Genomic DNA, 26,440 nt, shown 5'->3' on the forward strand with positions numbered 1-26,440 from the left:
AACCGTGAAATGAATTCATTTGCAACCGGTTACAAATGGCGTTTGCAGTGATGTAATTACAACGACATGCTGGTGGCTCCTGCTGGACAAGCCAGAGCAAACGGTGCATGCGTTGGTGTGTTTAGGGCAGTGTCAGCGGTCAGCTCCAGCACCATTGCTGCTGTTTATGGAACGGATGGTTTGCACCATAAGGAATTAGGAATAAAGGAAAAAGGAAAAAGGAACACGACTGAACAGAGAGAACGCACAGGAGGTGGAAAAAGACAAGAACCTCGCCAGGGCCATAACATTTGGAAGGATTTGTCGGGGAGGGTCTCCCCAATACCTCCGAGGTGTACCCTTATTTTTGATGGATAGTTCCAAATTTGTAACCCAAAATGATGAAAGACTGATTCTGAAATGTTCAAAAATTCTTAGATCCCGATCATAATGCAGCTCAACACCAACGTTGTAATGACTTCCAGGATAATAACAATGCGTTGGTTTTATAGAGCGCTTTCCTGGACACTAAAAGACGCGTTACATTATTCATGCACTCCATACTTGGTGGTGGTGAAGCTACGGTTATAGCCACAGCTGCCCCGGGGCAGATATAGCTGCCCCGGGGCAGACTGGCAGGAGCACCATCGACCCTCCTGACCTCCACCGACATTCACTCGCTCACTACATTCACACAGGCAATGTGGGTGAAGTGTCCTGCCCAAAAACACAACAAGCAGGGAATCGAACCGCCAACCTCTCGATCATAGGACGACCCGCTCAACCAACTGCGCCACCTGCAGGCAGACAAACTGAACCAATCATCTAACCCAGGGGTCGGGAACCTTTTTGACTAAGAGAGCCATGAAAGCAAAATATTTGGACATTTATTTCAGTGAGAGCCATATAATATATTTTAAACGCAGATTCAACTAAATGTCAGTATAAGCGGTAAGCAGGTAATAAACTAGTATAATAAGCCTCTGAACGTTACGGACTAACGTGAGCGGAGCCCAGAAAGCAGAGAACAGAGACGGTGCGATGGTTGAACTGATCATTTACAGCTGGAGCTGCACACAGGACGAGGGGGGGCTGGAGCCCAACGTAATAATACACAGCCGAGAGAAAACCAAAAAGCAAGTGTTGCCCTCCTGAAGCAAACGCAGGGCCCCGTCTTTTTCACACGTTTATTCCAAAAGAAGGTCCCAGGTAAGAATACATTAAAATAGTAGTAATCTGGAATTAAGGTGGAGCCAAACAAAGTCCACTCTGCCACCGTGCACACAGCTGGCCACGCCCACCCCTAATGGCGGGATGACGGCCTACTTTTAAAGTGGCAGCCCAGGCTCAGGGCGGAGCCGTGACAGCGTGCTTCCGCTCTGTGATTTTTCACAATAAAATGCAACACAAGCTCTACTAACAGACGGCGCCAGATACTGCAGTCATAGAAGAAGAAAACAACACAAATTAAAAGTGATAAACAGTGCAAGTACTTTGCATATAGTAGTAGCATACAGTAGTAATTGCACATTACTACTGTATGAGGTCCCACCAGGTCCCACCAGCGCTCCCAGCTGCCACTGAGCGCTGGCGTTGGCGTTTCCCGGCACCTCAAACGTGCACGGTGGAACACAACGCCGAGCCTTGCAGCCAAAACGCTGGTGGAAAAAACACAGGTCGCCTCTGCGCTGTTTACGCGCGGCGACTCCAGCCACCATGGCCGGGTCCGCGTCCTCCGCCGTCGGCTGCAGGGAAGATGACGCCACCCACTGCCCGGCGGGACGTCTGGACGTCAGCAGGACCCGATCTGCTTCTTCAGCCAAACCCCGGAGATCGTTAGCGGCCAGGCACGGGCAATTGGCCAGGGCCGGAAGCTGGCGCAGGAAAATTTGCGGGAAAATGAAGCCGCCTTCACCCGAGTCCAACAGCGACAGCATATTGTCCATAAGGTCGACCGCTGAACCGTCGCCCAATCCGGGCAGAGACAGGAGTCTGTCCGCTCTCTCCGCGGCGGACAGACTGAATCTCCGGAGCAGGAGCTGTTTGAGCGCGGCGTATTTCCCGTGCGGTGGAGGGGCGCGTAACAGCTGCATTACGGGGCGTGTGGACTGCTGGTCCAGGGCCGCGACCACCAGGTAGTACCTCGAGTCGTCCTCGGTGATTCCTCGAAGGTGGAACCACGGAGCCGGGTCGTTGTGCCAGAACTCCGGGAGTTTCACAGACGCGGTGAAACCGGACGGTTGTGCGAGTGGCAGGATGAGGAACGACTCAGAGACGAAGGTGGATTAGCTCTTTACTCTTCAGATCCCAACGACAGACTGAATGCAAACGGAGCGCCAAAACATTATGGGCGCAACACCACGCCCATTACCCATGAACCTCTTGGGTGAGAGACCTATTCGAAGTGGTTGCCACAATATATATATATATTTTTTGTTCAGTGACCAAAAAATGCCAACATATTCTATTAAAGCCACCAGAATAAATATTTAAAAACATATAACTGTCATTATTTACTTAAATCTGATCATGAATCTGTTTCCCCTCACTTCATGATGTAAGGTAGAGAACCCGTTCCACCTGTTCTTATAAATGTTCTGCACTTACATAGCGCTTTTCCACCGCTAAGCGGTGCTCAAAGCGCTTTACACGAGGCCTCACATTCACCCATTCACACACACATTCACATTCCAGTGGGCGACTGCTGCCATGCAAGGTGCTGCCAGACCCACTGGGAGACATTTGGGGTTCAGTGCCCAAGGACACTTTGACATGCAGACAGTCAGAGCTGGGATTCGAACCACCGACTCTCCGATCACTGGACGACCAACTGAGCCACAGCCCCTAAACCTTATAGAGAATGCCCACATCACTGAAACTCCAGTCCACGTTTTCCCTGTGACCGCTAATTGTCGGTTCCTGCAGCTCTATTTGAAGCACACAGAGCAGAATAGAAGAGCTTTAGGAGAAGAACGTGAACGGATGGATGAAGAATGGATAAAAGAAAGTTTATAAAGAAAGTAAGTTTATCACTGCCGGTAGTAACATTTAGTTATTGTGTGACACACTTAAGGAAAACGCACAGATGCATTAGCCATGGAGCTGTATGAGAACCACAGCCCTGAGCCACGCCCACAGTCTCCCTGAATCAGGTGCAGAGACCTGCAGAACCTGGAGGAACCTGCAGAACCTGGAGGAACCTGCAGGTTCACGCACTGAATGGAACTCAGACACAGTGAAAAGAGAGTTACTTTTCCCTTGTGTGGGTAGGATGATAGCTTGAGTTCAGATTCTGCAGTAGATGCAGAGCTACTAAAAGGCATCCAGCATGCAGGCCTGAATGTGAGAACCTCTTGAGTGGATCACACTTGAATGAACTTCAACACTCCAGCCTGAAAACAGGAGGTTCTGGTGACCTGAAACAGAGGAGGTTCTGGTGACCTGAAACAGAGGAGGTTCTGGTGGCCTGAAACAGAGGCTGGATGTTCTCCCAAAGATATATTGTCTGTTCACAACCTCCTTGATTCAGACATGTTTCCCTCTCTGAAGGTTCTACCCAAGTCGCCCTAACGGTGCCCGTAAGCAGCTGCTCATGTGAAAGGCCCTTTAGAGTACTGCGTCGGTTGCACTGCGTCGGTTTCACTGCGTTGGTTGCACTGCATCGGTTTCACTGCGTCGGTTGCACTGCGTCGGTTGCACTGCGTCGGTTTCACTGCGTCGGTTTCACTGCGTCGGTTGCACTGCGTCGGTTTCACTGCATCGGTTTCACTGCGTCGGTTGCACTGCGTCGGTTGCACTGCGTCGGTTTCACTGCGTCGGTTTCACTGCGTCGGTTGCACTGCGTCGGTTTCACTGCGTCGGTTTCACTGCGTCGGTTGCACTGCGTCGGTTGCACTGCGTCGGTTTCACTGCGTCGGTTTCACTGCGTCGGTTTCACTGCGTCGGTTGCACTGCGTCGGTTGCACTGCGTCGGTTGCACTGCGTCGGATGCACTGCGTCGGATGCACTGCGTCGGTTTCACTGCGTCGGTTGCACTGCGTCGGTTGCACTGCGTTGGTTGCATTCCTGGCTGCGTCAAACGAGCCAGAAAAGACTTCACAGTCTTGCAGTCATTGAAGAAGACGAGCTTCAGAATCACAACAGAGAGATCGACTCTTAGAAACAGACGCGTTCTTTGATGCTTCCATCCAGCAAGTAACATTTTGTTTCTTGTTAATGCTGTAAACATCCTGTTACTGTTTAAACCTGTTTGTTGTTGTACTGTATTAAAAACAGACTGAAATAATAATAATGTATAATTTATCAGTCCTTGTTAGCCGTTTGAGGTTTTGTGCTCGTACGCTACATTTGCTCACATCCTGTGCATCTCCTGGGGGCTAAGCCCCCCCTGTCCTTAAAACCTAGTGACGCCCCTGGATCTCCTCACCTTATCTCTAAGGGTGCACCCAGCCACCCTGCGGGGGAAACTAATTTCGACCACTGGTGTCCAGGATCTTGTCCTTTTGGCCATGACCCAAAGTTCATGACCAGGTCTCTGGTACCTGCCTCGGCGGCAACCCCCGATCCCAGTGGTGGAGTCCAGAAGTAAGGGATCAAGAATCAAGAATCAAGAAATCAAGAAATGTTTATTGTCATTCAGACACTCTCATGCACGAACGAAAAACAGCACTCAGGTCCCAGCTCGAGGCGCACAACAAACAGTCACCAAAAACAGACACACATTCATTCAACTTAAAACTAAATATATACACAACAGTGATTGCACGATCCCCAGTAGCAGCATCCAGTGTAACAGAATTAGTCCAACACGGAGGCAGTGCATTTGGCCTCAGAGTTATCCACTGTTCATAACTCTCACAGCATCAGGGAAGAAACTGTTTTTGAACCTGCTGGTTCTGGCCCTGATGCTGCGCAGCCTCCTCCCAGATGGGAGGGGGGGAAACAGTCCGTGTGCAGGGTGGGGGGGGGGGGTCCTTCATGATGCGGGTTGCCTTTTTCCTGCACATCCTGCTGTAAATGTCACTCACGGTGGGTAGGCTGCTCTCCGAAGTCCTTTGGGCCGATTTAACCACCCGCTGCAGGACCTTCCTGTCTGCAGGACCTTCCTGTCTGCAGCAGAGCAGTTGCCGTACCACACCGTGATGCATGATGAGAGGACACTCTCCACCGCACACCTGTAGAAGGACGCCAGGACCGGGGAGCCCATACCTGCTCGCCTCAGCCTCCTCAGAAAGTAGAGGCGCTGGTGGGCCTTCTTTACTAGGGCGGCTGAGTTAGTCCTCCATGTCAGGTCGCTAGCGATGTGCACGCCCAGGTACTTAATGCTCTGGACCACCTCAACAGCCGCTCCTCCGATGTAGAGGGGGGGGGGGGGGTGTAGCCTCCTTTCCTGTAGTCCACAATCATCTCCTTCGTTTTCTTCACATTGATGCAGAGGTTGTTTTCTCCGCACCACTGCACCAGATGTTCCACCTCCTGCATGTACTCCAACTCGTCGTTGTTGAGGATGCGTCCCACCACTGCTGTGTCGTCTGCGAACTTGACGATATGACTGCTCGGGTACTTGGCCTTGCAGTCATACGTCAGCAGGGTGAACAGCAGAGGGCTCAGAACGCATCCTTGAGGGGAGCCGGTGTTGAGGATGATGGGGCGGAGGAGATGTTGTGGATTCTCATAGTCTGCGGCCGGTTCGTCAGGAAGTCCAGGACCCAGTTGCACATCGATGGGCTCAGCCCCAGTGTCACCAGTTTGTTGACCAGAGTCTGCGGGATGATGGTGTTAAATGCCGAGCTAAAGTCCAGAAACAGCAGCCTGGTCTCCAGGTGACTCAGGGCCTCGTGAACCACGGAAGCGATTGCATCGTCAGTGGAGCGGTTCCTCCGGTACGCATACTGATGGGGGTCCACGCTGTCATCGACGCTGTCCTTAATGTGCCCCATCACCAGCCGCTCAAAGCACTTCATGACTATCGGAGTCAGAGCAACCGGCCGATAGTCGTTCAGGCATGACACGGTAGAGGTCTTGGGGACAGGCATGATGGTGGCTGTCTTCAGACACGTCGGCACTGAGCCCTGGGACAATGAGGTGTTGAAGATGTCGGTCAACACCTCAAAGAGCTGATCGGCACAGTCCCTCAGAACCCGGCCCGGGATGTTGTCCGGGCCTGCAGCCTTGCGGGGATTGATCTTCCGCAGGGACCTCATGACATCCTCAGCAGCCAGACTGAGGGGCAGCTCACCTGGTGGAAGCGTGAGCTTAGTGCAGGGTGACGTGTTGGAAGCCTCAAAGCGAGCGTAGAAGGTGTTAAGGGCATCCGGAAGAGACGGGTCCCTGGGGCACTCCGTGACTCTCTTTTTGTAGTCCGTGATGGTACTGATGCCCTTCCACATGCTCCGGGGGTCGTTGGAAGCAAGATGACCCTCTATTCTCAGAGCATAGGAGGCTTTGGCCCTCTTTACCCCCGATGTCAGGCTTCTCCTCGCCACTCTGAGTGCTGGAGCATCACCAGACCTGAATGCTGAGTCCCGGGCTTTCAGGAGAGAGCGAACTTCACCGTTCAGCCATGGTCTCTGGTTGGGGTGAATAGTGACTGTTCTGGTGGTGGTCACATCCTCAACACACTTGCTGATGAAGCCCAGGACAGATGATGTGTACTCCTCCAGGTCCACGTCTCCAGCATATGTTGCCGCTTCCCTGAAGATCGGCCATTCGGTCCGCTCGAAGGAGTCCTGCAGCTTTGAGGCAGCATCACCGGGCCACACAGTGATGGATTTCTGTGTTGGGCGAGCGGACCTGCACACCGGACGGTAGGAAGGGACCAGCATGATGGAGATGTGGTCAGAGAGGCCGAGGTGGGGACGTGGGGTAGCCCTGTAGCTGTCCTTGCGGTTCGTATACACCCGGTCGAGCGTGTTGTTCCCCCGGGTTGCAATGGTGACATGCTGGTGGAACCGTGGCAAAATGTCCGTCAGGTTGACGTGGTTAAAGTCACCTGCAACCACGTAGAGCGCCTCCGGGTGCTTGTGTTGCCGTTTGCCGATGTCGTCGTGTAGCTCACGTAGCGCCTTGCTAGCATTAGCGCTCGGGGGGATGTAAACAGCTACGACGAACACGGCTGTGAACTCCCGTGGCAGATAGTGGGGCCGGCATCTGATCGTCATGTGTTCTACCGCCTCAGAACAGTGGCTGCTAACCACGGAACAGTTTGCGCACCAACCTCTGTTGATATAGACGCAGAGGCCTCCTCCTCGCGTCTTCCCCGACAGATGGTTACGATCCGCGTGGAAGAGTAGCAGGCCGTCGATCTGAACGGCGGAGTCCGGCACGTTGTTATTTAGCCACGTTTCCGTCAGAAGAAGCACGCAGCAATCCCGCATCTCTCTGTAGGTGTTTAGTCGCAGCCGCAGAAGGTCCATCTTGTTATCCAGCGACTGAACGTTAGCCAGAAAGAGCGATGGAGCAGCCGGGCGAGTCGGGATAGCCTTTAGCATGGCTAGCAGGCCGCCCCGCTTGGCCCTCTTCTGCTTCCGGGCACACCGTCTCCGCCTGCCTCTGGGCCGCCGAACTCTGCTGCGCCAGCCCGATGTCCTCAGGAGCTGTAGCCTTCCAAGCGTGGCTCTGAGAGTTGGTGGAATAGTCATCGATTGAGCATCGTTGACGCTCAAAAGCTCAGTTACACCGTACTTTACCCGCTCACACTCACTTTTCTCCACACACTCATTCATACTAACGCCAAAACCATTCAAAGTAAAGCCAAGACTGGGAGCTAGAGAAGCCGCTGCACCACAGTGCTCCGCCATCATCACCTGGCGGCGCCTCACAAGCAGGAGGAGTCTTGTTTAGCCTCGTTGACTCGTTGGACTCGGCAGCCAACTGACGGGTACCGGCAGGCCAAGTGGTCCGAGTCATGGAGGCAAAAACTCAGGTCCCCCCCCCCTTTTTGTCCACCTACGTATTATGTGACACAAAAGACACATATTATGTGTCTTTTAATTTATTGTTATTTTGCATCTGTGGAGTAATTTAATATTATTTTTATTTTTATTTGTATTATTAAATGTCAATGATTTATGTACGAAGGACTTTCAACGGAAACAAGACCGCAAGGGCTTTTTAGAAATGCTCCTCTTAGACAGGATGTTTGACTGTACTTGTACTGTAATACATACTATTCTTTGACTGTACTTGTACTGTAATACATGCTATTGTTGACTGTACTTGTACTGTAATACATACTATTGTTTGACTGTACTTGTACTGTAATACATGCTCCTGTGTGACTGTACTTGTACTGTAATACATGCTACTGTGTGACTGTATTTGTACTGTAATACATGCTACTGTGTCACTGTACTTGTACTCTAACATTCTATCTAATAAATATATTCATCATCATCATTTCTGTCTCAAACAGCTGTCAGAAAAGCCTCTGAAAATGAAAGCAAAACTAAATTTGCGGCGTGCACGCAATGAATGTGCACGCAATGAATGTGCACGCAATGAATGTGCACGCAATGAATGTGCACGCAATGAATGTGCACGCAATGAATGTGCGTGCAGATCTTGTGCACGTTTTCGTACATCCCAGTCGGAGAGGTTTCTTCCAGAAGCGTTTCTGTTCTTGATTTCAGAGCGACCTAGCTACGAAGGTTTATTTCACCGTGGTGGGTTGATCAGGACCCAGAATCACCAGAATCGAGTAGAAACACGGGGAGAGAGTTTCCAGAACGCGGCCCCTTTAAGGAGGTGACGTGTGTTTGTCTCACCAGGAACGACTGCTGCTGTCCATCCTGCCCAAGCACATCGCTGATGAGATGCTTCAGGACATGAAGAAGGAGCCCGGGCAGAAGGAGATGCAGCAGTTCAACACCATGTACATGTACAGACACGAAAACGTCAGGTACTGGTACCACAGAGAACACAGCTTCATACCATGTACATGTACAGACACGAAAACGTCAGGTACTGGTACCTCAGAGAACACAGCTTCATACCATGTACATGTACAGACACGAAAACGTCAGGTACTGGTACCACAGAGAACACAGCTTCATACCATGTACATGTACAGACACGAAAACGTCAGGTACTGGTACCACAGAGAACACAGCTTCATACCATGTACATGTACAGACACGAAAACGTCAGGTACTGGTACCTCAGAGAACACAGCTTCATACCATGTACATGTACAGACACGAAAACGTCAGGTACTGGTACCACAGAGAACACAGCTTCATACCATGTACATGTACAGACACGAAAACGTCAGGTACTGGTACCACAGAGAACACAGCTTCATACCATGTACATGTACAGACACGAAAACGTCAGGTACTGGTACCACAGAGAACACAGCTTCATACCATGTACATGTACAGACACGAAAACGTCAGGTACTGGTACCACAGAGAACACAGCTTCATACCATGTACATGTACAGACACGAAAACGTCAGGTACTGGTACCACAGAGAACACAGCTTCATACCATGTACATGTACAGACACGAAAACGTCGGGTACTGGTACCACAGAGAACACAGCTTCATACCATGTACATGTACAGACACGAAAACGTCAGGTACTGGTACCACAGAGAACACAGCTTCATACCATGTACATGTACAGACACGAAAACGTCAGGTACTGGTACCACAGAGAACACAGCTTCATACCATGTACATGTACAGACACGAAAACGTCAGGTACTGGTACCACAGAGAACACAGCTTCATACCATGTACATGTACAGACACGAAAACGTCAGGTACTGGTACCACAGAGAACACAGCTTCATACCATGTACATGTACAGACACGAAAACGTCAGGTACTGGTACCACAGAGAACACAGCTTCATACCATGTACATGTACAGACACGAAAACGTCAGGTACTGGTACCACAGAGAACACAGCTTCATACCATGTACATGTACAGACACGAAAACGTCAGGTACTGGTACCACAGAGAACACAGCTTCATACCATGTACATGTACAGACACGAAAACGTCAGGTACTGGTACCACAGAGAACACAGCTTCATACCATGTACATGTACAGACACGAAAACGTCAGGTACTGGTACCACAGAGAACACAGCTTCATACCATGTACATGTACAGACACGAAAACGTCGGGTACTGGTACCACAGAGAACACAGCTTCATACCATGTACATGTACAGATACGAAAACGTCAGGTACTGGTACCACAGAGAACACAGCTTCATACCATGTACATGTACAGACACGAAAACGTCGGGTACTGGTACCACAGAGAACACAGCTTCATACCATGTACATGTACAGATACGAAAACGTCAGGTACTGGTACCACAGAGAACACAGCTTCATACCATGTACATGTACAGACACGAAAACGTCAGGTACTGGTACCACAGAGAACACAGCTTCATACCATGTACATGTACAGATACGAAAACGTCAGGTACTGGTACCACAGAGAACACAGCTTCATACCATGTACATGTACAGACACGAAAACGTCAGGTACTGGTACCACAGAGAACACAGCTTCATACCATGTACATGTACAGACACGAAAACGTCAGGTACTGGTACCACAGAGAACACAGCTTCATACCATGTACATGTACAGACACGAAAACGTCAGGTACTGGTACCACAGAGAACACAGCTTCATACCATGTACATGTACAGACACGAAAACGTCAGGTACTGGTACCACAGAGAACACAGCTTCATACCATGTACATGTACAGACACGAAAACGTCGGGTACTGGTACCACAGAGAACACAGCTTCATACCATGTACATGTACAGACACGAAAACGTCAGGTACTGGTACCACAGAGAACACGCTCAACCACCGTAAATGAATAATGTATTTATTAATTTATCTCCAAATCAAAACTGATCATGATCCAAAGCTCTTTGTTCTACAGTAATTGATTAGGAACATTTTGACCATATTCCAAGCCCCCCCCCCCCCCCCCCCCACCCCCCCCCCCCCCACAAAAAAACGAATCAAAGACATTTCTAAACGTAAATGTGGCTGCAGCAACAGAACATCAGGTTGATGGAAAAAGAAGAAGAAGAAATCCCTTCTGCTTGTTTACCTGTTGAGTTATAGGAGATGCCCGTTGTACTATTTAAAGTTACACCTGGGGGGGGGGCCTTGGTTTGAAAGGTTCTTTGTAACTAAACTATTGTCTGATTGTCCCAAGGACATGCAGGACATGTTTGTACTGTCTTAGCAGGCTGAGCAGTCCACCTGTTATTGACGACAGTTCAGATTATATTATTATGTTGTAGGACTAATACGTCATTGTTTCAGAGGCTCTGTGCTCATCAGAGCGCAGAAACTGCATAATACTTGTTTCTCGGGACGTCCCGATCAGGTTTGTTTGCCTCCGAGTCCGAGTCTTTGATTTTGAACCGATACTGAGTCCAGTTAAAAAAATAAAGACGAGTGAAGAAACGGATACAGGATGTCCCTTATGTTTTATTTTATCATCTTATTCCAACACGTAAGTCTTAGACAGAGCACTTCTGTGGCGTAGCTTAAACAATCAAGTCATAAATAAAGTACTTTGTTCACTTTGGACTTGGACTAGTACATGAAATACTAAATACTAATATTTAAACTAAAATGAACAGCAGCTCAATCGCCAGGTTGATGTCCTTCCACAGCGCAGACAGACTCAGACTAGCTTCAAGCTGCTTCCTGTTTAGCAGCATTCAGCCACTTCACATCACTTCCTGTGTCACAGGAAGTGATGTCATGCTGCTGGCGCTGCCGTTTCTGTCTGTAGTAGAGGGCTCACTCTGTGCCAGATCTAATGAAAAGTAATGACAATAACGATCCATATGTATCTGAGTCCTGACCGGGACCTGATCCGCTCTACCTGACCCGACCGGGACCTGACCGGGACCCGACCGGGGCCCGACTGGGACCTGATCCGCTCTACCTGACCCGACCGGGACCCGACCGGGACCTGATGCGCCCTGCCTGACCCGACCGGGACCTGATCCGCTCTACCTGACCCGACCGGGACCCGACCGGGACCTGATCCGCTCTACCTGACCCGACCGGGACCTGACCGGGACCCGACTGGGACCCGACCGGGACCTGATCCGCTCTAGCTGACCCGACCGGGACCTGACCGGGACCTGACCGGGACCCGACCGGGACCTGATGCGCCCTGCCTGACCCGACCGGGACCTGACCGGGACCTGACCGGGACCTGACCGGGACCCGACCGGGACCTGATGCGCCCTGCCTGACGTGACTTGCTGTGCAGTATTCTGTTTGCAGACATCGTGGGCTTCACCCAGCTGTCGTCGTCCTGCAGCGCTCAGGAGCTGGTCAAGCTGCTCAACGAGCTCTTCGCTCGCTTCGACAAACTGGCTGCTGTGAGTCTCACATTTCATTCATTATGATGGCCGTCATTTCATCAAGGTATAATTCTATTTTCTTGCTGAAGTTTAGAGTTTATAGACATTTTTCAAACAGTTTTTGTGGAGTCATTCAGTCATGACATAAAGCCACACACTGGTGTCGTGTGTGGGGGCCGTCCCCCCCCTGAAATACACACGAGACATCTTCTTGGCGGTAATGATTTGGATGAAAGGTTTGGGTGCTTGACAGCGGTTCACCAAACTCTCAGACCGACAGGCGAATATTTGAATCAAGTACATTGAGAAGAAATCTCTAAAGCGTATTTTGTGAGAGTGACTTTAGAATAGACGACCTATCGATCTGATCTCACCCAATGAGAGATCGGATGTAACTGAATCATTGCGTCATTAGGGGCAACGGTGGGGCAGGTGGTTGAGCTGGTCGTCCTATGATCGAGAGGTTGGCGGTTCGATTCCTGGCTCCGGCATGTGTGTCCGCTGTCGTTGTGTCCTTGGGCAAGACACTTCACCCACATTGCCTGTGTGACTGTTGTGAGAGAGTGAATGTTGGTGGTGGTCAGGAGGGCCGATGGCGCCAATTGGCAGCCTCGCTCCTGTCAGTCTGCCCCTGGGCAGCTGTATCTGCCCCAGGGCAGCTGTGGCTATCTCTGACTATCTCTATCTCTGTCTCTATCTCTGTCTATCTCTGTCTATCTCTGTCTCTGTCTGTCTCTGTTTATCTATCTCTGTCTCTGTCTCTGTCTCCGTAAAGCGTCTCGTTCAGTATTTAACACACTAAAAAATAAACTTTATCCAGGTGAAATGCCGTAGAGCGTGGACGGGCAGAACGCAGACATGGGGACGCACGCATGTGCACGCACATCTCATGCACATTTGCCCCTCCTGATGTCAGAAGGGGCGGGGTTTCTTCCAGATGTGTTTCAGGAGGTGATTACAGACCTACCAAACTACGAAGGATTGACTGGATGGCTTATTTTGCTGTTTTGGGTTGATCAGGACCCAAAATCACCAGAATAGTGTAGAAACATGGGAAAGAGAGTTTATCATGAAATGGGACCTTTCAATCAGCTATTTGAAACCTGTGTTGTCCACATCTGACCAGTCTCATTCCAGCAGGCCAGATCTGTGCGTCCCACATTGCGTTCTGCGTTTTTAAAAAGACGTTTGGGTGAGGCTGTAGATAGAATATATGTTCTTGGGTTGATCTGACTGTCTTTATCTACCATCAGAAATTTCACCAGTTAAGGATCAAGATCCTGGGAGACTGCTATTATTGCATCTGTGGCCTGCCGGACTACAGGGAGGACCACGCCGCGTGCTCCATCATGATGGGCCTGGCCATGGTGGAGGCTATATCGTGAGTTACGTCGTCAGGAACAGATTGACATTCAGTGGGATGACGTGGGTCAGTCCGTCCCTCTTCCTGCCTTGGATTGGAGCACAGCTGTACAATGATTTAACAGTGATTAGCAGTGAGAGGTCAAATCAATTGGATTCCAGAAGAGTGTGCATGACGGATGGATCCGAGTTGGAGGTGTCCTTGATTCTCTAAATAACTGAATACTAGTATTTTGAAAACACTAGAGTTGTGATTGCAACAAAAACTGCATGCTTGTTGTTCTGTGTCCCCCTTACTGCATTTAATGGATCAACCAAAGGTATGTCCGAGAAAAAACACAGACGGACGTCGACATGCGGGTTGGAGTGCACAGTGGCGCGGTCCTAGGCGGCGTGCTGGGTCAGAAGCGCTGGCAGTATGATGTGTGGTCAACAGACGTCACCGTGGCCAACAAGATGGAGGCTGGAGGGATTCCAGGGTAGGAACGCACACACGGGATTATACTAATACATATGATCATTCCAGATACAAGCTCTTTATGTGATATAAATATAAAGAAAATCAAGGAAATGACATCGCCGTATTAAAATGAGTTTATATTCCGTTCAAACGAATCAACTGGACTTGTTCAAGTTTGGTCGACCTTCATCCAGGATGCTTCTGGTGGAGAGTCCAGGTATTTACAATGAAGTGCCTCGTCCACGTCTCTCCTGGACAGACGGTCGTGCTCCGTCTTTTAGAGAACGTTTCATTGCTAGTCCAGCGATATATTGTCCGAGGTTCTTAAAGCAGTCTGGCTCAAAATGTTTAGCAAGGCACTAAAACATTTTGCCAATTTTTGCCAGAACATTACCACCAAAAATAAACTTTATCCACTCTGTCCTTCTGTCCTCTGAAGCTGGTAGCCGGAGTAAAGATCATTGATCAGTGCTCCTCTCTCGACTGCAGAACAATTGATGCAGCGACCCTTGTACGACCCACAGGTAGAGCGTGGACATGCAGAGCACAGACGCATCGGTGCACGCGCATCGGTGCACGCATCGGTGCACGCGCATCGGTGCACACATCGGTGCACACATCGGTGCACGTTCCCCCGCTTGACTTCAAGCCGGGAGAGATTTCTTTGCAAACTACGAAGGATTGACTGGATGGTTTGTTTTGCTGTTTTGGGTTGATGAACCCAGAATCACCAGAATAGTGTAGAAACACGGGGAAGGTGAGTTTCTCAGAATATGGGACCTTTAAGTAGCCGTTTTTTTTAATCAAACTGGAGAAACTATCTCGGAACAGAAGAGGAGGATTGAGACACAACACAGGAACCACCCACAGCTGGTTGCAGCTCACACGGGGGGGGCGGCGACGCCTTTATGGATGTTAATGACTCCTAATGCTTGGTGGTTCCAGAGTCCAATAGAACTGAAGAAGCCTCATAGATGAAATATTTTCAACCAAATCTAAAAAAGTCGTTGCTTCCTCTTTTTTTGTGCTCCTCTTCATTTACCTTGATCTGGATGCCTGAGAATCTACAGCTAATTGCTTCAGCCGCTGTCGTGCCGAACGACGGTGCAGAGTCTCACCCTTGAAGACTGTTTATGGATCCTTTGCAGAACGTGCACATTAAAGTTCTCATTTTGAGAGTTGGGTCTATGATGTCGTTTGTGATATGGCAAGTAGTCTGTTCACTGTTCCTGTGCCCTCGTCATTAAATCAGGGTATAAGCCACACTTATTTTGTTGGGTCCGACTCCATTTCAGACGATTCTGTTCCAAACGACTCCTGATGATCCCTCTGCTCTGATGTAGAAAGTTATCAGCTCCTTTCAGGCAGAACATTCCGTTTATAGAAGGACCAACGACGTGGACGATGCGTTTCAAGCATTAGACAATGATGAATGAAAATACGAACGGCCCTGTGTGTGCTAAACGAGTCCTGCAGGCGGACCCTCATTGAGCGGGTCTTGGCTCTGCATGGCAAAGACGAGCAGGTTAGGCTTTGATCAGTGACCTTTCTAACCCTTAACCTCTGTGGACTTCTGATCCAGCCGGGTGCACATCTCACAGAACACCGTGGAGTGTCTTCATGGGGAGTTTGGTGTGGAGCCCGGCAACGGAGGCGACCGCTCTGACTATCTGAGGGAGAGGGGCATTGACACCTACCTGGTGGTGGTTCCTAAAGCACCTGTGGAGAAGAATGCCATCAATGGTGTAGTGAGTCCCACCTGCAGATGTTGATATCATTTAGCCAGCTTGGTGTTCCACTCACAAACTGAATTAAAATATCTCTACAAAGCGTGAGAAACTATGATGACAGCTGGAATCACTTGTTCCTAAGAAAAAAGATGGCGAAGGGAAAGTCATCACGCAGTCATTTGTTGTGTCGTCTTAGAAGCTGTCTGTAACCTCCGATGGAAACTCCCCGCTGTTGATCAACGCCGCGGAATGCAACGGCAGCGCCACGCCCTGCGCCACGCCCTGCGCCACGCCCTGCGCCACGCCCGAAGAGCCAGAAGAGCCCGAAGAGCTAGACACGAGGGTAACGGAGACACTTGTCGTTTACCGAGGCTGAGGAACGGGGACGCTTCAGAGAAGCGTCTTGCAGCTGTTGCATCGTTTCTCTCTCACGATTACACTTTTGACAACGTGTAAACTGTGTTTCGCATACTAGCATGTTCCTTTGTGGTTCTCTGATTCCAGCCAAAGTACTCGGTACCTACCAAGTCCAGCCGTACTGGTCGTTGTCTCGTCATTAGGATTCCACCACCACATATTTCATGTACATATCAGTGCTTGTACTGGATATTCTATAAAGATTAAGGAGTGATGATAGAACAGTTTTCTAAAAACAGGAAGTGACATGCAGCAGGTGATCTTGACTTGCCCAGGCCTGCAGTCAAAGTGGCGATTTTAACCGATCGCATTGATTAACGTATCGATTTTAACATCCAAAGTTAACCTTTCTGGGCACGATGTTGTTCACGTGGAAATGTTAGCAGGTTGGGCTCAGCAGCTGGCGAGCATTATTCCTGATCGAGCATCCGTTCTTTGTGGGACTTCAGGTGGTGAATCCGTCTTTCCCGAACCCTCGCAGAAGACTGCGGCTGCGAGACCTGGCTGAGCGGGTCATCGACGCCCAGGAAAACGAACAGGAGCTCAACAAGCTGCTCAACGAGGCGCTGCTGGAGAGAGAAACCATCCAGGCGTGAGTGAGCCTTCTGGCTGCGTGATAACGGAATGAAATGCCTCCCAGCAGGGTGCGGGGTCCACCGGGGGTGGCTCTTCATAGAATATCCTCCCTGAATGAGGACAATCAGTTCAAAGTGATCCAACTGCATTAAAACGTTGTATGGTCAGACACACGGCTTGTAAATAAATATAAACTGTGTATTGCTTTCCGTCTGTTGTAATAATGTGCTTTATGTATATTTGCCTCTAGAGCAACACGATCTTCCTGTTTAGTCCTCTGACCGAGCTGTGCAGCTGCTCCATAAGGTGCTGGTCTGTACCGGTTCGTACCGGTTCATACCCGGTTATTCACCCGTGTCCTCAGGCTGAAGGGGAAACACACCAACAGACTGTCGCTGAGGTTTGTGGACCCAGACCTGGAGAAGCGCTACTCGGTGGAGAAGGAGAAGCAAAGCGGCGCGGCCTTCTGCTGCTCCTGCGTGGTCCTGCTCCTCACCGCGGCGACGGAGGCGCTGATCGACCCCTGGTCAGTTTGACTTCTCTCCTCACACCTCCTTTCATCCAGCGGCCCTTTTGCCGAAGTAGAATAAACCACAAAGTCCTGTGTTTGCTTTCTCCCGGATACTCTAATATCATTTCTGTCAGATTCAATATTTTTGAATATGATCTATTGATAGATTTATTTACGATAGAGTGCAAGGCCCCTTTGGCTTCTGGGATTAGCGGGGCCAACGTTCTCCGATGGCGTTCACGGCTGCACACTCCTCTCACTCTCTCTGTCTCCGCTCACTCTCTCTGTCTCCTCTCACTCTCTCTCTCCTCTCACTCTCTGTCTCCGCTCACTCTCTCTGTCTCCTCTCACTCTCTCACTCTCTGTCTCCTCTCACTCTCTCTCTCTCCTCTCACTCTCTCTGTCTCCGCTCACTCTCTCTCTCTCCTCTCACTCTCTCCGTCTCCTCTCTCTCTCTCCTCTCACTCTCTCTGTCTCCTCTCACTCTCTCTGTCTCCGCTCACTCTCTCTGTCTCCTCTCACTCTCTCCGTCTCCTCTCACTCTCTCCGTCTCCTCTCACTCTCTCTCTCTCCTCTCACTCTCTCCGTCTCCTCTCACTCTCTCTCTCTCCTCTCACTCTCTCTGTCTCCGCTCACTCTCACTCTCTCCTCTCACTCTCTCTGTCTCCTCTCACTCTCTCTGTCTCCGCTCACTCTCTCTCTCTCCTCTCACTCTCTCCGTCTCCTCTCTCTCTCTCCTCTCACTCTCTCTGTCTCCTCTCACTCTCTCTGTCTCCGCTCACTCTCTCTGTCTCCTCTCACTCTCTCCGTCTCCTCTCACTCTCTCCGTCTCCTCTCACTCTCTCTCTCTCCTCTCACTCTCTCTGTCTCCTCTCACTCTCTCTCTCTCCTCTCACTCTCTCTGTCTCCTCTCACTCTCTCTCTCTCCTCTCACTCTCTCTGTCTCCGCTCACTCTCACTCTCTCCTCTCACTCTCTCTGTCTCCTCTCACTCTCTCTGTCTCCGCTCACTCTCTCTGTCTCCTCTCACTCTCTCCGTCTCCTCTCACTCTCTCTCTCTCCTCTCACTCTCTCTGTCTCCTCTCACTCTCTCTCTCTCCTCTCACTCTCTCTGTCTCCGCTCACTCTCTCTCTCTCCTCTCACTCTCTCTGTCTCCTCTCACTCTCTCTGTCTCCGCTCACTCTCTCTGTCTCCTCTCACTCTCTCCGTCTCCTCTCACTCTCTCTCTCTCCTCTCACTCTCTCTCTCCTCTCACTCTCTGTCTCCTCTCACTCTCTCTGTCTCCTCTCACTCTCTCTCTCTCCTCTCACTCTCTGTCTCCTCTCACTCTCTCTGTCTCCTCTCACTCTCTGTCTCCTCTCACTCTCTCCGTCTCCTCTCACTCTCTCTCTCCTCTCACTCTCTCTGTCTCCTCTCACTCTCTCTCTCCTCTCACTCTCTGTCTCCTCTCACTCTCTCCGTCTCCTCTCACTCTCTCTCTCCTCTCACTCTCTCTGTCTCCTCTCACTCTCTCTGTCTCCGCTCACTCTGTCTCCTCTCACTCTCTCCGTCTCCTCTCACTCTCTCTCTCTCCTCTCACTCTCTCTGTCTCCTCCCTCTCTCTCCGCCCCAGGCTGGCTGCTAACTACGTCACCTTTGCAGTGGGGGAGGTCGTGTTGCTCGTCCTCATGGTCTGCTCTTTGGCCGCCATCTTCCCGAGGGTGAGTTGCAAACTCATTGCGCCTAAATAGTCTGGATCATTTGCACAACCGTAAACCACTGCCAAGGGAGGGCGGGGCACCTGCTGGTAACGGCAATGGTGCTAACAACCTCCTGATCAATACCAGAGATGCCTTCACATACCTGAGTGAGTCTGAATCAATAAGCGGTCGGGTCCATCGCCTTTGGGTCGTGGTTCTGGCTACGTCGACCTGGCTCTATTGATTTTATTTATGGCAGGGACTCAGTAGTTTAACTGATGATCAATTAGCTCAGCTCTCCTACAATTGAAGCTGATAATCAAGTATACCAAGTAATATTGATATTACATTAAATACTAATACTAAATACTTTTTATTGATTTGTCGCTCGGAGGGCAATTTGGTTTACGGCAGTTACACTTTCTAACTGTAGTCTGCTGCTGGTCGCCCGGGCAACGTGGGTGAAGTGTCTTGCCTAAGGACACAACGACAGACAACATGTGCCTGAGCCGGGAATCGAACCGCCAACCTCTCGATCATAGGACGACCCTCTCAACCACCTGCGCCACCATCGCCCCTTTTTTTATTTTTCTAAATTTCTAAAATATATTATTCTATTGTATTACCGTATTGGCCCGAATATAACACGACCCCGGATATAATACGACCCCCTCTTTTTCAAGACTCAAGTTTGAGAAAATACTTTTTGAACACCAATTTCAATTTTTATACAGAAAATAATTACAGTACATCTGAAACAAATGATTATAACAATAAATTCGAGAGAAAAAGCATGTTATTTTGCCACATTCAAATCATGCAAAAACTGTCTCACATCTTAATATCTGAACATTTAAATATGTGAACTAAAGTGCAATCACATTTGTAAATGAATGGCTTCTGGTTTTTAAAATGTAAATAAACCATTCTACTGTGATAAAACAACAAAATTGCAATAACTGCATGAACCATCAAAGTGAAGTCTAACTGGGGGGATCATTGTTCTCCAGCGCCTCCGGGGTTAACTTCCAGACTTCACGCTGGGGACGAAGGCTGAAGCGCAGCAACACAAGATGGACGCCGGCCAGACGTGCTGAATCACTGAAGCTGCTTTATTTTACTTGCACTGTTAAACAAAACTCCGTTTCCTCCTATCGCTCGCATATCTCTGTCTCCTAGTTGCGCTCTCTCTCTTTCTCTCTCACACACTCGCTCGCTCTGGCGGGACACGCCCCAGCTGGACGCGCGCACACGCACACACACACACATCCACACAGACACATCTCACAACATATGAATAAGGAAAAACATCGCAATAAAATAATGATAGGCGTTCGCTTTGGCATGGGGAGTTCAGTTCACCATTCGTTGTAACGATATCTGGCGCCATCTAGCGTTCAGAATGGGCATAACGTCTAGACCCCGAATATAACACGACCGACTTTTTCAGCCTAATTTCAATGCAAAAAACATCGTGTTATATTCGGGCCAATACGGTATATCTTATTGAGATCGGCTCCACATGCATTTACCTGGTTACATATTGAATTCTCTAGAAAAGTCTCGTTGGGTTCTGTTTCCCTGCTGATCCTGCAGAGCCTTGAGACGACTTCCTGTTGTGACCTGGAGCTATATCAATAAAACTGAACTGAATTGAAAACCTCCCCCAAGCAGCTCGTCCCCCTCCTAACTGGATCTACACCGTCCACATGGTGATCTGGATCAGCACCAGAAGGTTCTAGATTGTTCTGGTATCTTTATTCACCAACATGAAAAGTCAACGTGGATCAGAGCTGATGTGTATTTTTAGTTGTTCCTCACCGGTGGTGAGATACAGGTACTGCATGCTTTGACCGGTACCGGTACCGGTCCGTGACACGTTTGTTACCGGGCCGCTCAGGAAGAATAGATCATTTGTATATTTTCCGTTGTATTGATCATGAGAGTCTGGCAGGTGTTTTATTTTGAGACACAACCAAATGTTCACCGATGAATCTTCTTGGTCACGTGATACGTTCCTAAAAAAACAAAAAGACTGCCACCTAGTGGCAAACGAGCTTCAAACGACTCCTCCATGACTTCAAAAGAGTTACCCCCCCTCCTCTCTGCCCCCCGTGCTTCTAATCATTGTAATAGATGATCACCCGCCCAAAAACAGCAAGTATTGATCAGTGGGCAGACCGTTACTGATGGCGTCAGAAGTATTGATCAGTGGGCAGACCGTTACTAATGGCATCAGAAGTATTGATCAGTGGGCAGACCGTTACTGATGGCATCAGAAGTATTGATCAGTGGGCAGACCGTTACTGATGGCGTCAGAAGTATTGATCAGTGGGCAGACTGTGACTGATGGCATCAGAAGTATTGATCAATGGGCAGACTGTGACTGATGGCATCAGAAGTATTGATCAGTGGGCAGACCGTTACTGATGGCGTCAGAAGTATTGATCAGTGGGCAGACTGTGACTGATGGCATCAGAAGTATTGATCAGTGGGCAGACCGTTACTGATGGCGTCAGAAGTATTGATCAGTGGGCAGACCGTTACTGATGGCGTCAGAAGTATTGATCAGTGGGCAGACCGTTACTGATGGCGTCAGAAGTATTGATCAGTGGGCAGACCGTTACTAATGGCATCAGAAGTATTGATCAGTGGGCAGACCGTTACTGATGGCGTCAGAAGTATTGATCAGTGGGCAGACCGTTACTGATGGCGTCAGAAGTATTGATCAGTGGGCAGACCGTTACTGATGGTGTCAGAAGTATTGATCAGTGGGCAGACCGTTACTGATGGCGTCAGAAGTATTGATCAGTGGGCAGACTGTTACTGATGGCGTCAGAAGTATTGATCAGTGGGCAGACCGTTACTGATGGCGTCAGAAGTATTGATCAGTGGGCAGACCGTTACTGATGGCATCAGAAGTATTGATCAGTGGGCAGACCGTTACTGATGGCGTCAGAAGTATTGATCAGTGGGCAGACCGTTACTAATGGCATCAGAAGTATTGATCAATGGGCAGACCGTGACTGATGGCATCAGAAGTATTGATCAGTGGGCAGACCGTTACTGATGGCGTCAGAAGTATTGATCAGTGGGCAGACCGTTACTGATGGCGTCAGAAGTATTGATCAGTGGGCAGACCGTTACTAATGGCATCAGAAGTATTGATCAATGGGCAGACCGTGACTGATGGCATCAGAAGTATTGATCAGTGGGCAGACCGTTACTGATGGCGTCAGAAGTATTGATCAGTGGGCAGACCGTGACTGATGGCATCAGAAGTATTGATCAGTGGGCAGACCGTTACTGATGGCGTCAGAAGTATTGATCAGTGGGCAGACCGTTACTAATGGCGTCAGAAGTATTGATCAGTGGGCAGACCGTTACTGATGGCGTCAGAAGTATTGATCAGTGGGCAGACCGTTACTGATGGCGTCAGAAGTATTGATCAGTGGGCAGACCGTTACTGATGGCGTCAGAAGTATTGATCAGTGGGCAGACCGTTACTGATGGCGTCAGAAGTATTGATCAGTGGGCAGACCGTTACTGATGGCGTCAGAAGTATTGATCAATGGGCAGACCGTGACTGATGGCATCAGAAGTATTGATCAGTGGGCAGACCGTTACTGATGGCGTCAGAAGTATTGATCAGTGGGCAGACCGTTACTGATGGCGTCAGAAGTATTGATCAGTGGGCAGACCGTTACTGATGGCGTCAGAAGTATTGATCAGTGGGCAGACCGTTACTGATGGCGTCAGAAGTATTGATCAGTGGGCAGACCGTTACTGATGGCGTCAGAAGTATTGATCAGTGGGCAGACCGTTACTGATGGCGTCAGAAGTATTGATCAGTGGGCAGACCGTTACTGATGGCGTCAGAAGTATTGATCAGTGGGCAGACCGTTACTAATGGCATCAGAAGTATTGATCAATGGGCAGACCGTGACTGATGGCATCAGAAGTATTGATCAGTGGGCAGACCGTTACTGATGGCATCAGAAGTATTGATCAATGGGCAGACCGTGACTGATGGCATCAGAAGTATTGATCAGTGGGCAGACCGTTACTGATGGCGTCAGAAGTATTGATCAGTGGGCAGACCGTTACTGATGGCGTCAGAAGTATTGATCAGTGGGCAGACCGTTACTGATGGCGTCAGAAGTATTGATCAGTGGGCAGACCGTTACTGATGGCATCAGAAGTATTGATCAGTGGGCAGACCGTTACTGATGGCATCAGAAGTATTGATCAGTGGGCAGACCGTTACTGATGGCGTCAGAAGTATTGATCAGTGGGCAGACCGTTACTAATGGCATCAGAAGTATTGATCAATGGGCAGACCGTGACTGATGGCATCAGAAGTATTGATCAGTGGGCAGACCGTTACTGATGGCGTCAGAAGTATTGATCAGTGGGCAGACCGTTACTGATGGCGTCAGAAGTATTGATCAGTGGGCAGACCGTTACTGATGGCATCAGAAGTATTGATCAGTGGGCAGACCGTTACTGATGGCGTCAGAAGTATTGATCAGTGGGCAGACCGTTACTGATGGCGTCAGAAGTATTGATCAGTGGGCAGACCGTTACTAATGGCATCAGAAGTATTGATCAATGGGCAGACCGTGACTGATGGCATCAGAAGTATTGATCAGTGGGCAGACCGTTACTGATGGCGTCAGAAGTATTGATCAGTGGGCAGACCGTTACTGATGGCGTCAGAAGTATTGATCAGTGGGCAGACCGTTACTGATGGCAGCCATCACAGGCTGTACTTCGATTGGGTCAATCAGGAACTCACACAGTCCGGACAGAGAAAATGTCATTAAGCTCAGGCCCCCTCGTACTTCATTCATCAGTATCACTTAATTTCATTATGCAATAACCCTGCCGCTCCAGTCCAACAAAGACAGCTGCAGATGTGATGTCATCGCATGGCAGGCACGATCAATGACCTGCAATGTTGGCCTGCGTAATCATTATGAGTTGGGTGGTTATTCTAGAGCAGGAGTTTCCAACTGGGGGTATGAGATTACCTTTTAGGTGTGTAACCTTGAATTATACAATCTCGCAAAAAAATACATAAATGTTGAATGCTTAACATTTAAATGTATTTATTTATTATAGAATTCCATCCCGATAGCTAGTCTCTGTCTCCGGGGATCGGGTCGGCGAGCCCCCTGCCGTCAACTGACACCATTCCATCCATCTTCTTCCGCTTATCCGGGGCCGGGTCGCGGGGGCAGCAGCCTAAGCAGGGAAGCCCAGACTTCCCTCTCCCCGGCCACTTCCTCTAGCTCTTCCGGGGGGATCCCGAGGCGTTCCCAGGCCAGCAGAGAGACATAGTCTCTCCAGCGTGTCCTGGGTCTTCCCCGTGGTCTCCTCCCGGTGGGACGTGCCCTGAACACCTCACCAGGGAGGCGTTCAGGAGGCATCCTGAATAGATGCCCGAGCCACCTCATCTGGCTCCTCTCAACGCGGAGGAGCAGCGGCTCTACTCCGAGCTCCTCCCGGATGACTGAGCTTCTCACCCTATCTCTAAGGGAGAGCCCAGCCACCCTACGGAGGAAGCTCATTTCAGCCGCTTGTACCCGCGATCTCGTTCTTTGGTCACTACCCAAAGCTCGTGACCATAGGTGAGGGTAGGAACGAAGATTGACCGGTAAATCGAGAGCTTCGCCTTTGGGCTCAGCTCTCTCTTCACCATGACGGATCTGTGCAGAGTCCGCATCACTGCAGACGCTGCACCGATCCGTCTGTCGATCTCCCGCTCCATCCTTCCCTCACGTGAACAAGACCCCGAGGTACTTGAACTCCTCCACTTGGGGCAGGATCTCCTCCCCGACCTGGAGGGTACGCTCCACCCTGAGAACCATGGCCTCGGAATTAGAGGTGCTGATTCTCATCCCGGCCGCTTCACATGCGGCTGATGAACCGATCCAGTGAGAGCTGGAGGGCACGGCCTGATGAAGCCAACAGGATCACATCGTCTGCAAAAAGCAGCGACCCAATCCTGAGGTCACCAAACCGAACCCCCTCAACGCCCCGGCTGCACCTAGAAATTCTGTCCATAAAGGTTCTGAACAGAATCGGTGACAAAGGGCAGCCCTGGCAGAGTCCAACCCGGTGAGATAACAGGGCCTGGGGACTCGTGGGTGAGCTCCTCTATCTCTGGGGCTGAGGTTGCCCAGGTGGTTAAAAAGCTCCTCGGTGGCAAGGCCCCAGGGGTGGATGAGATCCGCCCGGAGTCCCTTAAGACTCTGGATGTTGTAGGGCTGTCATGGTTAACATGACTCTGCAACATCGCATGGACATCGGGGGCAGTGCCTTTGGATTGGGAGACCGGGGTGGTGGTCCCTCTTTATAAGAAGGGGGACCACCCCGATGTCCATGCGATGTTGTGGAGTCATGACTGCAACATCCAGGGCCTTAAGGAACTCTGGGCGGATCTCACCCCCAAGTCCCCGGGCCCTGCTTCCTCACTGGAAGGCATGTCGGTGGGATTGAGGAGGTCTTCGAAGTAGTCCCTCCACCGATCTACGACGTCTCGAGTCGAGGTCAGCAGCGCACCATCCCCACCATACACAGTGTTGACCGTGCACTGCTTCCCCCTCCTGAGATGCCGGATGGTGGTCCAGAACCTCTTCGAAGCCGTCCGGAAGTCGTTTTCCATGGCCTCACCGAACTCCTCCCATGCCCGGGTTTTTGCCTCAGCAACCGCGGTAGCTGCACTCCGCTTGGTCTGTCGGTACCTGTCTGCTGCCTCCGGAGTCCCACGGGCCAAAAAGGCCTGATAGGACTCCTTCTTCAGCTTGACGGCATCCCTCACCACCGGTATCAACCAAGAGGTTCTGGGATTACCGCCACGACAGGCACCGACCACCTTACGGCCACAGCACCGATCGGCCGCTTCAACAATGGAGGCACGAAACATGGTCCAGACTCAATGTCCCTTGCCTCCCCCGGGACATGGTCCTCTCCCGGAGGTGGGAGTTAAAACTCCTTCTGACAGGAGATTCTGCCAGACGTTCCCAACAGACCCTCACAATACGTTTGGGCCTGCCTCCCCCACCATCGGACATTCGGAGGGAAGAACATATGAAGTGATATTTGCTTCAGCTGTTACCTAAAGTGTCAGATTTTTATGAAGCTTCTTCTTAGTTTCATGTTTAAAGCTTGATTTCCATTTAAATGCAAAGTTTCCACTTTCTTAACAAACCAAAAGACATTTAGAAAGGGTTGGATTTGATTAATGGAGCCATAAATGAAGTGGAACTGGAATATAGCTTCAGGGTGAAAGGAATTGGTGAAGAAGCTGGATTCAATAAAAGTGCTGTTACATTCCTAA

General features: G+C 50.0%; 1 protein-coding gene across 1 annotated transcript in view; it reads left to right on the top strand.

The window, feature by feature from the left end:
- Positions 1–26,440, top strand: part of LOC137917849 (adenylate cyclase type 3-like) — a 64,855-nt gene that overhangs the window by 6,175 nt on the left and 32,240 nt on the right. Inside the window, exons 3-11 of the mRNA XM_068760588.1 lie at positions 8,748–8,878; positions 12,267–12,378; positions 13,614–13,741; positions 14,043–14,201; positions 15,765–15,930; positions 16,109–16,255; positions 16,779–16,921; positions 17,270–17,431; positions 19,029–19,116. Coding sequence (XP_068616689.1) covers positions 8,748–8,878; positions 12,267–12,378; positions 13,614–13,741; positions 14,043–14,201; positions 15,765–15,930; positions 16,109–16,255; positions 16,779–16,921; positions 17,270–17,431; positions 19,029–19,116 — 1,236 coding nt within the window. The remainder of the gene's footprint in view (positions 1–8,747; positions 8,879–12,266; positions 12,379–13,613; positions 13,742–14,042; positions 14,202–15,764; positions 15,931–16,108; positions 16,256–16,778; positions 16,922–17,269; positions 17,432–19,028; positions 19,117–26,440) is intronic.

The sequence above is a fragment of the Brachionichthys hirsutus genome, chromosome 3, assembly GCF_040956055.1.
Source record: "Brachionichthys hirsutus isolate HB-005 chromosome 3, CSIRO-AGI_Bhir_v1, whole genome shotgun sequence".
Classification (NCBI taxonomy): domain Eukaryota; kingdom Metazoa; phylum Chordata; class Actinopteri; order Lophiiformes; family Brachionichthyidae; genus Brachionichthys; species Brachionichthys hirsutus.